Below are 13712 nucleotides of genomic sequence, written 5' to 3'. Positions count from 1 at the left end.
ATACCAGAAGATACAAGGAATACAAGATTATGTATGCTTGCTTTTTTTATTTCATTTTGAATGTTGGTAGCATTACCTGTATGATAGTCAATTGAAAACTTACAGTGGTTGGATTCACGGTACTAGAATCCAAACAATCATCTGGCCTGCAGATAATTAAATGGGCAGGCCACCAGCATGAAATTCCAGTTGTCAGTAGCTTCTCAGCATGGGTTAAGGAAAAGAAATAGTTTAAAAAAAAAAAAAAAGCATTTCTGAGCAATAGTTTCAAGCTGAAGTATGAGCACACATTGAACTTAGTGAACACAACAATTGCAAAAAAGAAAAACTAAGTCTTTAGAATTTTTTTAAACAACCATTTTTTATTTTTTTGACAGGCAGAGTGGATAGTGAAAGAGAAACAGAGGGAAAGGTCTTCCTTTGCCGTTGGTTCACCCTCCAATGGCCGCTGTGGCCGGCGCATCGTGCTGATCCGAAGGCAGGAGCCAGGCGCTTCTCCCGGTCTCCCATGGGGTGCAGGGCCCAAGCACTTGGGCCATCCTCCACTGCCTTCCCGGGCCGTAGCAGAGAGCTGGCCTGGAAGAGGGGCAACCAGGATAGAATCCAGCGCCCCAACCGGGACTAGAACCCGGTGTGCCGGCACTGCAAGGCGGAGGATTAGCCTGTTAAGCCACGGTGCCGGCCTTAAACAATCATTTTTAAAAATGTATTTATTTTAGCCGCCGCTGCGGCTCACTAGGCTAATCCTCCGCCTTGCGGCGCTGGCACACTGGGTTCTAGTCCCGGTCGGGGCACCGGATTCTGTCCCGGTTGCCCCTCTTCCAGGCCAGCTCTCTGCTGTGGTCAGGGAGTGCAGTGGAGGATGGTCCAAGTGCTTGGGCCCTGCACCCCATGGGAGACCAGGAGATGCACCTGGCTCCTGCCATCAGATCAGCGCGGTGCGCCGGTCGCAGCGCGCCAACTGCGGTGGCCATTGGAGGGTGAACCAACGGCAAAGGAAGACCTTTCTCTCTGTCTCTCTCTCTCACTGTCCACTCTGCCTGTCAAAAATTTAAAAAAAAAAAAATTTATTTGAAGTCAGAGTTACAGAGACAGAAAGACAGAGATCTTCCAACCACTGGCTCACTCCCCAAATGTCTGCAACAGCCAGGGCTGGGCCAGGCCAAAGACAAGATCCTGGAGCTCCATCTGGGTCTCCCACTTGGGTAGCATCAGGAGCCTGAGTACTTGGTCCATCTTCCACTGCTTACCAGCACTCATATAGGATGCCACCATTACTTGGTGGCAGCTTAAGCTTCTGTGCTACAGCGCTGGCCCCTTAAAATTTTTATTTTTTAAACTAAAGGTTTTTCTTTATGGTAAATTTGAAAATTGAATATATGATTTACTTTTTTCTTTTTTAAGATTGAAGAATTGGAAGAAAAACTTAATGATGCACTTCACCAGAAGCAGCTACTAACATTGAGATTAGATAGCCAATTAACTTTTCAGCAGAAGGATGCCAGGTAAGAAAAACTTAAAAAAGCAACTGTATTTATTTAACAATTAAAGTAGCTTCATTACCTGTTTATGCATACTGTTGTAAACTAAAATAGAGAAGTTTCAAGTTTAAGATAAAAGTTATTTTCACATCCAGGCCATAATAATATATTACTTGATACAGTACACAAAATGTAAAAAGTCAGAATTCAACATCCTTTCAGCAAGTCATTGATAAGTAAAAAACATTGGTCAATAGAAGTAAACCAGAAAGTGACGAAGGAGGCGCTCTAGATTCACTACTACTTAACTTGCTATCTGGATTAACCTTTCTTCATTTACCTTATAAAACATACTGAGTCCCATGGAACATTGAACTTTCTCTTAGCTTCCACATTATGCCTGTATACTTTCTCCAACTCAGCTGGAGAACATTGTTTACTTTTTTTGACAGGCGTAGTGGACAGCAAGAGAGAGAGACAGAAAGAGAGAAAGAAAGAGAAAGGTCTTCCTTTTTCCGTTGGTTCACCCCCTAATGGCCGCTGCGGCTGGCACACCATGCTGATCTGAAGCCAGGAGCCAGGTGCTTCTCCTAGTCTCCCATGCGGGTGCAGGGCCCAAGCACTTGGGCCATCCTCCACTGCATTCCCGGGCCACAGCAGAGAGCTGGACTGGAAGAGGAGCAACCAGGACAGAATCTGGCGCCCCAACCGGGACTAGAACCCGGGGTGCCGGCGCCTGTGGCCCATTGTTTACTTTCAAATACACCTATGCCAAGTTCCATATTATATTTATGTATTTAATTAAAACTACACTTGATCTTAGCCAAAAGGCCGAGAAACGATTAGTTTAATTAAAGTTTAATAAACAATGAACTATAAATACAAAAAGATATGCTGTTTCTTTAAAAACTATCAATGGATTCTTTGAGAAAGATTCAAGAAAAGTAAGTGATTTTAAAAATCATCAAATTAGGCTGGCGCCACGGCTCACTAGGCTAATCCTCTGCCTGCAGCGCCGGCACTCCAGGTTCTAGTCCCGGTTGGGGCGCCAGATTCTGTCCTGATTGCTCCTCTTCCAGTCCAGCTCTCTGCTGTGGCCCGGGAATGCAGTGGAGGATGGCCCAAGTGCTTGGGCCCTGCACCCCATGGGAGATCAGGAGGAAGCACCTGGCTCCTGGTTTCGGATCGGCGCAGCACCGACCATGGCGGCCATTTGGGGAATGAACCAGTGGAAGGAAGACCTTTCTCTCTGTCTCTCTCTCTCACTAACTCTGCCTGTCAAAAAATAAATAAGTAAATCATCAAATTAAGTGTAAGCAAGTAGGTTTGAAGATTGTGGACAAAAAAATCAAATCTATTAAAACTGTCTTCTCAGATCTTCCTATGTGTCTCTGCTATTTTAAAGAAATTGTGTTTGGAAATTATGAGCAAAATTGTGTTAGCATTGCATCACTATGACGTAATATCTAACACAGGGTAATTATGAAGGGAGGGAGGTTTATTTCAGTATATGATTCACAGTCCAAGATTGGGTGGGCCACATGGGTCTTGTCATAAATAAGTAAATATTTTAAAAATTAACCTGGCCAATTATTAGCCATTGTCACAATGAATTAGTGGATCTTAAACTTTAACATCTATCAGAAACACTTGAAGGACTTGTTAAAAAAGATTACTGGGTCCCACTCTCAGAAGTTCTGATTTGGGTGAGTCCTGAGTTTTGCATTTCTGCCAGCTTCCTGAGTGTTGCTGATGTTGCTGGTCCAGGACAACAGTTTGAGAACCACTACCTTTGATTATAGGTGTGCTGTAATGTTTTAGACATTCATCAGATTGAGTAATGCTGCTGAGAGAACAGTTAGGAGGCTGTTGGAATAATGCTGTCACTGGGTGATGGTGGTAAAAAGTGTTAGGTTCCAAATATATTTTGAAAGTAGAGTTGATAGTATGTCTTTACAGATTAGGTGTGGGATTTAATAGAAAATGGGGGCCAGCGCTGTGGCGTAGTTGGTAAAGCTGCCACCTGCAGTGCTGGCATCCCTATGGGCACCTGTTCAAGTTCTGGCTGCTCCACTTCCGATCCAGCTCTCTGCTATGGCCTGGGAAAGCAGTAGAAGATGGCCCAAGTCCTTGGGCCCCTGCACCCACATGGGAGACCTGGAAGCAGGTCCTGCCTCCTGGCTTTGGATCATTGCAGCTCCAGCCGTTGCAGCCATCTGGGGAGTGAATGAGAGGATAGAAGATTCTCTCTCTCTCTCTCTCTCTCTCTCTCTCTTTCCTCTGCCTCTCTTTAACTCTACCTTTCAAATAAATAATAAATCTTTTTAAAAAAAGAAAAAATGAAGAGTCAAGGATTGCACTAACATATTTCGGTTGAATTACTGAAAAAACTGGAGTGTTGTTAACTAAGATAGGAGAAACCACAGTAGAAAGGGTTTGTAAGTCAAGACCAGAAGTTCCATTTGAGATGTGTTAAATTAGAGTTGTCTTAGAAATCTATCCAGAGATGTGAAAAGTTGCACCTGAAGTACAAATGGGGGAGTCAGTAGGATGTGGACAATATTTAAGTTATGAGGCTGGATGAATTACCTAAGGAAATGAATATAGACTGAGAAGAGGAGTAGATATTCCAACACTGACTCAAAAGAGATTGAGAAGGTGTCAGAGTAAGAGAGGAGAAAGATGAAAAGAGAGAAGAGTTTGGTGCCTTGGAAGACAGTTGAGTTGAAGGAAGGAAAGATCAGTGTATCAAGTGCTGTCATTCTGTCATGAATGGGGAGATCTAAGAATTGATCCTTAGCATTCTGGATGTTATTGATGAGTTTTAGATTTCAATAGAGAGGGTAAAAACCTAGTTGGCATGGGGTGGAAGGATAAATTGGAGACAGCGAATATAGATAACATTTCAGCTGTTTTTGTTTTTCTTTTCTTTTTTTTTTTTTTTTTACAAAGTGGTAAAGTTTATTAAAAAGGTGAGGAAATCACACACACACACACACACACGTGGGCCAGAATAGGAATAGAGTGGTACAGGAGGGGAAAAGATGAGAGAGAGAGAGAGAGAGAGAGAGAGAGACAGAGATTTCAGTACCTTGCTCCTCTATGTCTGTAAGAAGAGAGAGTGCGCACAGAGATGTTTTTCTCCAAGAGGAAAAACAAAGGGGTCAAGAGTTGTGTTTCTGGCCGGCGCCGTGGCTCAACAGGCTAATCCTCCGCCTTGCGGCGCCGGCACACCGGGTTCTAGTCCCGGTCGGGGCACCGATCCTGTCCCGGTTGCCCCTCTTCCAGGCCAGCTCTCTGCTGTGGCCAGGGAGTGCAGTGGAGGATGGCCCAAGTGTTTGGGCTCTGCACCCCATGGGAGACCAGGATAAGCACCTGGCTCCTGCCATCGGAACAGCGCGGTGCGCCGGCCGCAGCGCGCTACCGCGGCGGCCATTAGAGGGTGAACCAACGGCAAAGGAAGACCTTTCTCTCTGTCTCTCTCTCTCTCACTGTCCACTCTGCCTGTCAAAAATTAAAAAAAAAAAAAAAAAAAGAGTTGTGTTTCTGTTTATAGTAGTAATAGCACACTTACCTGTTGATGGGACTGATATCCTAGGGAAAGGGGAAGATTGGATTAAAATCTTTTGGTAGGCAACTAATAACAGCAATATTGGCTACATGTGGTTTTTTGAGAATGATGAATTTTTGTAGATTGCTGTTTTCATGGCCTCATTGGGTGGGTGAATACTGTGTTAAACAGCTTTTCATTAGAACTAAAATACCTGAGAGGTGCCAAGTAGGCAAGAAGTTTTTTTTTGGCTTGTAGTTCAGAGGTTCACAGTCCACAGTCTGGTGACTGCATTAGCCTTGCATCTAGCAGAGGCTGGCAATGGTGGAGCCTGTATGGAGGAATAGTCACATGACAAGCCAGGAAGCAGAAGAGACAGCGAGTGCACTCATGTTATATAACCAAGCCTCTCGTGGGAATGGTCTTCTGAGGCTAAGTATCCAGGAACCTAAAGAACTCCCACTAGACCCGCCTCCCAGATACCATAATTAGATAAAGCCTGCCTAATCCACTAATATTAACCCATTAACCATTAACGTAGGGCTTTGATTTAAACATCTGCATGAGCCAAATCCTGTTGAAACCATAACAGATAATTTATGGTAGTTAACTGTTGCCATCTTCGAGAGATATTCCTTGATGTACAAGAATAAAGGAAAAATGAAAATTAATCAGTAGAATCTGGAACAGATGTATGAAAGTAATATATGATTTTATAATGAATTTTATGCAGAAGTAATATATGATTTTATAATTTGAATTTTAAAAATTATTTATCAATTTTCTGTTTATTTATATGCCTACACATTTAATAATTTGTATGAAATTGTCACTTGATATTTAACTGGTTAAGTAAATAAACATTTAAGTGGAGCCAAAAATACTAATGGGCTTCTTATTTCCTAATTTTGTTACTATAAGTAGGGAACTGTGAGAAAATATTTTTAATGGTTGCCATAAATTCCCTCCTAATATAGAAAATATCAAGAACTAATGAAACAAGAAATGGAAACCATTTTAGTGAGACAGAAACAGCTAGAAGAGACAAATCTTCAGCTACGAGAGAAAGCTGGAGATATTCGTCGAAACCTGCGTGACATTGAGTTAACAGATGAGCAATATACGAAACTAAAAGCTTTTCCTGAAGATCAGCTTTCTATTCCGGAATATGTATCTGTAAGTGTCTTGTTTTACCTAAAAAAAAGAAGGAAAGAACTACATACTGTTAGACTAAAATTTGCCATAGATGTAGTAGCCATTATTTTTTAAGAACCCAACTGACAAATTATTCTGTGGCCATAATCTAAAGTTATTGAGTGGCATTCATAGCACCAACTTTTAAAGGCTCTTGACCTTTGATCTCCAAAGTCAAGCAATAAATTGGGCTCTGAACTTATGACTGCATAATCCATAGAAATGACTGATTTTATCATAAGCTAGTGGCTTGTCATGCTCTCAGATTGAAACCTTTTGGAGATGAACAACAGATTCGTTGTTTCCAGGGATTTGTTCGGGATAGTGAGGCAGAGCAGAGCTGATATGATTATAAAAGGGATAAGATGCTGAAAAGCTTTGTGGGAAGAGATTGGCAAAGGTTCTTTTTTTAAAATAATTTTCTATTTGACACATAATTATACATACTTAGTGGGTACAGTGTGATATGTCAATACATAGTTCAGATTCTTGCAATGTTGGTTAATCTTTAAAAAAAAGATAAATGGAAGAAGAAACATTACTCAGAAAGGTATTATATAATTATAAATTCAGGATTAATTTGTGTCAGTGTTCTCAAATTGTTTGGTGTCATATCGCTTTACACTCTAAAAATTATTCAGGACTCCAAAAAGCTATATCAGTATTTACTATATTAGAAATTAAAACAGAGATTTATTTAAAAACAGAATACGTAAAAATACAGTCTATTAAACTTAGGACCAATGATATCATATATCATGTAGCCATCAGAAAATGCCACTGAACAATCATTAGAGAATTGAACAGGTGCCAAAAAAAAAAAAAAAAGTTCTTAATTAGGAAGATAGTTTTGATCTTCTGAGTTCTTTGAAAGGGTCTCATAGTGACACACAGGGCAGGGAAGTGGGGTCCCCTAACCACAGATAAGAATTGTTGGCTTTGGTGCCAGTACTGTGGGATAGTGGGTTAAGCTGCTGCTTGCAGTGCTGGCATCCCATATGGTGCCAGTTCAAGTCTCAGCTGCTCCACTTCCAATCCAGCTCCCTGCTAATAGGCCTGAGAAAGCAGTAGGGGCCAACCCAAGTGCATGGGCCTCTGTACCCATGTGGGAGACCTACATGAAGCTCCTGGCTTCAGTCTTGCCCAGCCCTGGCTGTTGTGACCATTTGGGGAGTGAATGAGCAGATGGAAGACTTTTCTCTCTCTCTGCCTCTGCCTCTCCTTCTCTGTTACTCTGCCTTTCAAATAAAAGAATAAGTTAAAAAAAAAAAAAAAAAGAACTGTTGGCTTTTGATATATAGCTGTCATTTCTTTCTTTTTTTTTTTTTTTTTTTTTTTTTTAAGATTTTATTTCACTTGAAAGGCAGAATTACAGAGAGGCAGAGGCAGAGAGAAAGAAAGGTCTTCCACTGGTTCACTCCCCAAATGGTCACAATGGCTGGAGCTGTGCCAATCCAAAGCCAGGAGGTTCTTCCACATCTCCCATGTGGGTGCAAGGACCCACAGACTTGGGCCATCTTCCACTATATAGCTGCCATTTCACCGACTAAGAGGTTTGAATTTTTTTCATCTGTTAAAAGAGTTAATGATACCAATGCCTTTATTTCAGTAACTGTGAAGGTTAAGGACATGTGTGTAAGATGCTTACTATAGTGCTTAGAACACAATAAACACATAATAAACATTACCATTGTTTTTGCTGGAGAAGTAGTTGCTATTCTTGGCTTTCACTGGGATAAGGTTTGCAGATTAGTGATTTCTTATAAAATGAATTGTTATCTTTTTTTGTCCAGCTGTGTATTTTAATAGCTGAAACACAGTTTTCTTCCCAAAATGTACTGACTAAAATAAATATTTCAAGCACTGTCACTTATCCATAGTAGTTACAAAATATCTCACTGGTGACAATTATGCTTATTTTTGATTTGTTAATATTTCTTGTTACATCTTTTGTTTCTACAGATAGTAATACCCCAACTGATTAATTATATGCATTCATTGCATTGAAGGCTAACCTTAGAACTTGTTTCTTTCCATATATGAGAATACTTCAAAAAGTTTGTAAAAAGATGGAACTAGATTTATTTTGGTGCAAAAACTTCTGAAATCTGTCGATTTTTTTCTTGTAATGTACATTTCACATGAGCTCTGTGAAGGTGCCTCATTTGCATGGATTTTCAAAATATATTTCAAATATAAATTTCTTCTAGTTTCATTTTCCCGCCATCTTTTTGAAGAAACTTTATATGGTACTTTTGCAGCGGATCATACACTGATGAATTTCAGAATGTGTATCTGTACAGTAAATAGTCCTTAACAGCCCTCTCCAAATTTGCTGATGGCTTGTCAGTTTTATAGGACCTTTTCACATGGAACAGTTTACTGGCTTAGGACAGGAAAAATCCTCTCAGAGAATTATGAATGGGCAGAAAGATCTGAACTGAATGAAAGTAGTGGTTAAAAATAGATACTTCCTGACTCATCCTCATTACCCTACACCCTGCAGTGACAGCAGTAAGAGCTTGAGAGGAGAATAAAAACAGACTTTATCTCTTCATCAGATATTTATTGAGTGCTTATCAGATATTTAGGCATGGGCGATTGAGCAGTGTAGAAGCAAGACAAAAATTCCTGCCCTCACGAAGCTTTCATTCTCCCTGAGCAATACAGGCAATAACTGAAATATATGAAATGTCTGTTTGTTCTAGGTGCAGTGGAAGAAGGGCAGGAGTGAAGACCAGGGAGTACTGCCAGGGCAGGGTGCAATTTTAACTCAGGGTAGTGAAATCCAGGAAGGCGTTACTAGTAAGGTGATATTGAACAGGGACCTAAGGGATACAAGGCATGAGCCATGCGTATGTATGTGGCCAACAGCAAGACCTTTGGATACTTGATGTGTTCAGGAAGTTTGCAAACATATAGTGTGGAGTGAGCAGTAGGAGGCAATGGGAAGTAAGCAATAAATGAGAGGAATGGCAGACCCTCAGGTTGCTGTCAAAGTTACTGATCATCTGGCCCTTGAGGTAACTTAACTGAACATTGAGTCTTAATAAAGTATTAACAGTTAGGGTCAATTAATGACTGTTTTAGTTTTGTAGAATTTCCTTGTATTGTTGATCACTGAAAACTGCATACTGGCAAATTTTAATTGTAACTTTGATTTATGACTTTTTTCTTTTCTTTTTGAAGATTCGGTTCTATGAGCTAGTGACTCCATTAAGAAAGGAAATATGTGAACTACAAATGAAAAAGAATGATCTGTCAGAAGAATTAAGTACAAACAAAAGCCAACTGAAGCAAATGACAGAGGTTTGTGTAGTTTTGATTACTGGTGAAAACAGATTCTCAACTTTTTTCTGTAAGGAATTCAAGATTTGTAATAAGAAATAGAAAAATCAATGGCAGATATTTCCTTATATGTGATGCAAACCCACTGCATATGTAGCATTCACCTGGATTTCTGGGCCTAGAACCCATGGGTCCTAAGGTAGGGCCTGAGGAACCCACTCAAGGTGAAGCTCAGAGTGCTTGCTGTATTATAATGAAACTTTTATTTATTTATTTATTTTTATTTTTTTTATTTTTATTTTTTTTGACAGGCAGAGTAGACAGTGAGAGAGAGAGACAGAAAGGTCTTCCTTTGCCGTTGGTTCACCCTCCAATGGCCGCTGCGGCTGGCACACCGTGCTGATCTGAAGCCAGGAGTCAGGTGCTTCTCCTGGTCTCCCATGGGGTGCAGGGCCCAAGTACTTGGGCCATCCTCCACTGCACTCCCTGGCCACAGCAGAGAGCTGGCCTGGAAGAGGGGCAACCAGGACAGAATCTGGTGCCCCAACCGGGACTAGAACCCGGTGTGCCGGTGCCGCAAGGCGGAGGATTAGCCTGTTGAACCATGGCACCGGCTAACCCTTTATTTTTAAAAAAATCAATGATAGAAAAATGTAACTAGGGGGTGCTGATTGCTATGGTTTCTCATAAATAGTGGGAAGGAGATTAAATTGGAAGTAGTCATCTTAAAAATTGGCAAGCCTATGATCCTGAGCTATAATCTATTGTTGAGCATTTTTGTAACTTGTTTTTCATGATCAATTGCTTTTAATTCAAAGTGGGGTTCTATCTGAAAATTGCTGTGAAAGGACTGAAATGACACATTTGTATATCAGGGTTTGTTTAGTAATTTAAATATCTTCATGTAATGTTATTCTGTCAAAAAATTTAGGTAAGAAATGTAAACCAGAATATGCAGGGACTCTTGCAGGTTCCATGAGTAAAAAGAGGAGGAGGATCCCTTTGGCTTTTAATTATGGTGACTCATAGGTTCCCATTTACCTTGAACAGCCCCATTATTCCCAATATATAAATATTAATAACACTCCACTTATTTCCAGAAGCACCCCAATGTACATGATAAATTATATGGTCATCATACTTGTAAGTCTCATTTATCGAAGGGTGGGTTATAGCATTAACCAAATATCCAGAATACTATCCTGCTATTATAACCTGCTAAGAGAAAAGTAGTTGATTGAGTCTTGCTGTCATGTAGCCCTTAGGAATGAGATAGCGTTCTTCTTCAAGGATTTTATCGGTCCAGAAGAGAAACACTTAAGGTGATAATTTACACATAGAGTCTGCTGCAGGTCTTCACAACAGGTTAGCCTTGTTCATGATATAAAAGGGAGCTGCAGTCCAACTGCCAGTTATTTTTGCTTCTTCTTCAGATGCGGTTAACTCTCCTAATGCTTGTTCTGAACAGGTGTACTAACATTAGCATTAACCCAGTGATATGCGTGGTGCTGTGCTACATGCTGACAATAGTAAACACAAGAAAGAATATGTCTGCCCTTCTAGAGTTTAAATTCTAGTAGATTAGAGGTAGAACGTTAGAGGATATCCTGATCTGCTCATTCACTGTGTCCTTTAACAAATTGCATCCTGTCAAATGGAGAAAATATTGTTTGTCCATTCATTTCATTGAATTGCCCATGTTTCTGTTTCAAAGTAAAAATGTGATTTTAGCAAAGTTGTGTATACATATTTCTTTTATGCTTTATTTAAAAGGCTTTTAGCCAATGTGCTTTTATCCAGAAATGAATAATTACAATGTATATTTTCAGTGGTGTGCTGCACTATTAATACTGGATAGAATTTACTTGTCATCAAGTTAGAGTCAGTAACAACATTACAGGCAAAATGAAGACTTAGCTTCCTTCCTTTCCTTAGAGTAGAAATTTTGTCACTAGGACAAATGCTAGACAGGCAGACTTGCACCTACTCCTGTCTTCTGTTAGTTTGTTTCTTCCTTGCTAATACTTTTAATCGTGTAGAGAGGAAAGCATAGATAACTAATAAGGTGTTTGAGTCAGAGTTCCTCAGGTTTTTTTATGCACTAATAACTCTTGAATATAGAAACTATTTTGTTCGTTAAGTCTGTATTAATCAGGGTTCTCCAGAGAAATATAGCCAAGAGCCTGTATGTGTGTGTGTGTATGAGAGGGAGGGAGAAAGAAAGAGAGAGAAATGGAGGAAGAGAGAGATTAAAGAAGTTTAGCAAATCTAAAATCTTCAGGGTAGGTTGGCAGGCTGGATAACGGAAAAGAGTTGCAGTTCAAGTCCAAAGGCAGCCTGCCAGCAGAGCTCTTTGCTTTCAAAGGTCAATCTCTATTTATTTATTTATTTTTAAGTCTTCAACTGATTGAGGCCCAACCATCTAATAGAGGATGACATACTTTACATAAAGTTTGCTGATTTAAATGTTAGTATCATCTGAAAAATACCTTCAGAGGATCACCTCAAATAGTGCTTGATCAAATGTATTGTGAGTTCCCTAAGTGAACACATAAAAGATAGCACCATAGAATCATTCCATACACAAGTTTATTTCTTAAAGATTTTTTTTTTTTTTTTGACAGGCAGAGTGGACAGTGAGAGAGAGAGACAGAGAGAAAGGTCTTCCTTTGCCGTTGGTTCACCCTCCAATGGCCGCCGCGGCCAGTGCGCTGCGGCCGGCGCACCGTGCTGATCCGATGGCAGGAGCCAGGTGCTTCTCCTGGTCTCCCATCCTCCACTGCACCCCTGGCCACAGCAGAGAGCTGGCCTGGAAGAGGGGCAACTGGGACAGAATCCGGCACCCTGACCGGGACTAGAACCCAGTGTGCCAGCGCCGCAAGGTGGAGGATTAGCCTATTGAGCCACGGCGCCGGCATATTTCTTAAAGATTTATTACCTCTCAGCTGAGAGTGTAATCTTTTGTTTTAAACCCCTTGCTGAATTTGTTAACAGTGTGAGCAAAGAATTATATCACAGTCAGGAAAAAATTAAGCAATGTCTTATTGTTTAATAATAGGTACAAATTAAGAGAATATGGTTGAGACAAAATAGAATTAGTTTTATGTTAAGGCCATCTTTAGAGTTTGGTTCATCTGCTCTGTCAAGGGCCTATTACAGGTCAACTTTCCAAATACGAAAAAAAGTAAACAGAATGTTTTTAAAGATTTCTTTATTTATTTGAAATGCAGAGCAATAGAGGAAGGGGTGGGAAGAGAGATCATCCCCCAAATGCTCGTAACAGACAGGGCTGGGCCAGGCCAAAGTAGGAGCTAGGAACTTCCATTAGGGTCTCCCACATGAGTGGCTAGCACCTATGCACTTGGGCTATCCTCTGCTGCCTTCCCAGGCACGTTAGCAGGAAGCTGAATTGGAAGCAGAACAGTCAGGTCTCAAAAAGTGAAGTCAGCACCATTAAACGACTTTTATTGTTGTTGTTTTATAAAAAGACCTTTATATAAGGCTGTGAAGAACAATAAATATATTTGATATTGAAAATTTTGCTACATATTTATTTTAAGGTTTGTTTTTTGAAATGGTTCATTAAATTATTTACTGCTCTAATTTGGAACAATTCAAAGGTACTGGCTTGAGTTTCATCTGGGCAACTTGACAATGGTGTGATAATCTGAGATTAAAAAAAAAAAAAACTCAGTCCTCTGGACCCCCCATCTTACAACTTCTCCATCAGTAATGTGGGGGTGGTAACAGTTAATACCTACTTCACATGGTCATTATTATAAAGAATGTAGTGTTTTCAGTAAATACAGATTGTGTGTCTATTACATGACAGGCATTATTCTAGGTGCCTGGGATATCTAATTGAACAAAACAGCAAGCCCTGCCCTCAGGAGTTATAGTTTTAAAAAGGTGTCTATTAGACATATATTTCAGAAGGGGAAGAGAACAATAAACATTACAAATAAGCAAATCATCTAATATGATAGAAAGTGACAACTACAATGGATAAAAGAAAAAAAATTGATGATGATGAAATGATTGGGGTGCTGCATGGAGAACAGAGGAAAAATCACCTGCAAATTTGTACTAGGTTGGCTGGTAGGTCTCATTAAGGAGGCAGCAGGCTTCTCAAGGGAGAGCTTCCAGGCAGAGGACCCAGTCAATGCAAAGGAAAGAGGGTGGCTTGGTGATTGTAGAGT

At 40.3% G+C, this 13712-nt stretch overlaps 1 protein-coding gene and 1 pseudogene across 2 annotated transcripts in view; one reads left to right on the top strand and one right to left on the bottom strand.

Moving 5' to 3' along the window:
• Window positions 1–13712, top strand: part of PIBF1 (progesterone immunomodulatory binding factor 1) — a 243766-nt gene that overhangs the window by 9736 nt on the left and 220318 nt on the right. For both annotated transcript variants that reach the window (XM_062195303.1, XM_062195302.1), the window contains exons 3-5: window positions 1405–1505; window positions 6009–6207; window positions 9415–9534. In XM_062195303.1, the coding sequence (XP_062051287.1) occupies window positions 1405–1505; window positions 6009–6207; window positions 9415–9534 (420 nt within the window). The remainder of the gene's footprint in view (window positions 1–1404; window positions 1506–6008; window positions 6208–9414; window positions 9535–13712) is intronic.
• On the bottom strand, window positions 2175–2324 carry LOC133762597 (U2 spliceosomal RNA; annotated as a pseudogene).

Source organism: Lepus europaeus, chromosome 6, assembly GCF_033115175.1.
Source record: "Lepus europaeus isolate LE1 chromosome 6, mLepTim1.pri, whole genome shotgun sequence".
Taxonomy (NCBI): Eukaryota; Metazoa; Chordata; class Mammalia; order Lagomorpha; family Leporidae; genus Lepus; species Lepus europaeus.
This window is presented reverse-complemented; position numbering and strand designations above follow the sequence as displayed.